We start from the raw sequence: 1,980 nt of genomic DNA, 5'->3' as shown, positions 1-1,980 counted from the left end.
ATATATATATATATATATTTATATATATATAATCTACATGGCCTCTGATCGTATCACAAATTTGTGTCAGTGAGCTGAATACACACAAACAGATACTAACAGATACTCGAGTTAGCCCTTTCACTGACAACCACACACATGCTGTCTAATCTACTAAAACCCTAAAACCTATCGAAGTCGAACGTTGACACGCCATCGACATAGACACAACAATGCGTGTATTTAGCAGTCAGAAGAATAAACGACATACTTTCTGATCCTTTGGAAGTTTGTGTTGACACCATTCAGCTTCTGCGAGCGCTGGGCACTCAGTAGAATGTCTTCGCTGCGCAGCGTCAGTCCATCCATTCGATTGCCTTGGCTACTAGACGGCTATCGAAAGGCGTGGGCAAGGACCCGATGAGTACTATAAGTGTATATATATATATGTATACACGCGTGTAATATATGTATATGTACACGTGTGTAGTATGCGTGTAGGCATATATGTGTGTATATATGAACATGTGTGTGTTATACGTACAATGACTCCTCAACGATATAAATGTACTGCATACTGATATACCATTATAGTTACGGTGTACAGTCACATAAAATCGCTCAAAGGGTAAAATTAGCCTACGTCATCGGCTGGCAATATCCGCCTTCGTTCTCGGCTTCCAAAGGCCTTAATAAACTCAGCGAATCTTCTTATACTATCACACTCATAGTATTTAGCAGACTATCTCATACTATCACACTCTCATAATATTTAGCAGACCTTCTCATACTATCACACTCTTATAATATTAGCAGATCTTCTCAATACTATCACACTCTTATAATATTAGTAGATCTTCTCATACTATCACACTCTTATAATATTTAACGGACCTTCTCATACTATCACACTCTTATAAAATTAGCAGATCTTCTCATACTATCACACACTTATAATATTTAGCAGATCTTCTCATACTATCACACACTCTTATAATATTTAGCAGATCTTCTCATTCTATCACACTCTTATAATATTTAGCAGATCTTCTCATACTATCACACTCTTATAATATTTAGCAGATCTTCTCATACTATCACACTCTTATAATATTTGCAGATCTTCTCATATTATCACACTTATAATATTTAGCAGTTCTTCTCATACTATCACATTTAGCAGATCTTCTCATACTATCACACTCTTATATTATTCAACAGATCTTCTCATACTATCACACTCTCACAATATTTAGCAGATCTTCTCATACTATCACACTCAGAATATTTAACAGATCTTCTCATACTATCACACTCTTATAGTATTTAACAGATCTTCTCATACTATCACATTTAGCAGATATTCTCATACTATCGCACTCTTATAATATTCAACAGATCTTCTCATACTATCACATTCTCATAATACTTAGCAGATCTTTTCATACTATCACACCCACAGAATATTGTACGGATTCGCACTCAGTATTTCTACTTTTATAAACTCGTAGAAGGCGGTCTTCTCTATGCGCCCATTCCCGTGCTTCTATACAAGGTCACTACTCATCCTTGCCGAATAACCAAGTCCCCCCCCCCCCCGAAAAAACCACTTACCGATCGCTTGTAAACAGACGAGATCGGAGATGACGGGCCAGATCCTCTACCCCCCTGGGTCTTGATAAACTCAGTTGAAGCTGTTCTTAGATTTCCAAGGCGACTGCTGCTGCTGCTGTCTCTGCTGCCGGTGCTCTCGTTGGTGTGTGTTCGTGTACGCATACCTTTCTGCGAGCGAGTTCCTGGGGGAGTGTGGGATGTGAGGGACTGCTTGGAGGATAGGCCTGATAATTGGGTGGTAGCGGTGGGGTTTGTGCGTGCTACGCGAAGGGGGACTTAGTTGAACCTGGAATGTAGATTTATGGGATACGTGAATGGAATATATGTATATATATATATATATATATATATATATATACACACACACACACACACACACAACAATAA

General features: G+C 38.4%; 1 protein-coding gene across 1 annotated transcript in view; it reads right to left on the bottom strand.

The window, feature by feature from the left end:
• The window catches only part of SARC_03091 (STE/STE20 protein kinase), a gene marked incomplete at its 5' end in the record, with an annotated part of 9,295 nt that overhangs the window by 2,680 nt on the left and 4,635 nt on the right, over nucleotides 1-1,980 (bottom strand). Inside the window, 2 exons of the mRNA XM_014303113.1 lie at nucleotides 251-372; nucleotides 1,594-1,775. Coding sequence (XP_014158588.1) covers nucleotides 251-372; nucleotides 1,594-1,775 — 304 coding nt within the window. The remainder of the gene's footprint in view (nucleotides 1-250; nucleotides 373-1,593; nucleotides 1,776-1,980) is intronic.

Source organism: Sphaeroforma arctica, assembly GCF_001186125.1.
Source record: "Sphaeroforma arctica JP610 unplaced genomic scaffold supercont1.151, whole genome shotgun sequence".
NCBI lineage: Eukaryota > Ichthyosporea > Ichthyophonida > Sphaeroforma > Sphaeroforma arctica.
Note: the sequence above shows the minus strand (reverse complement) of the source record. Positions and strands in the feature narration are given on the sequence as shown.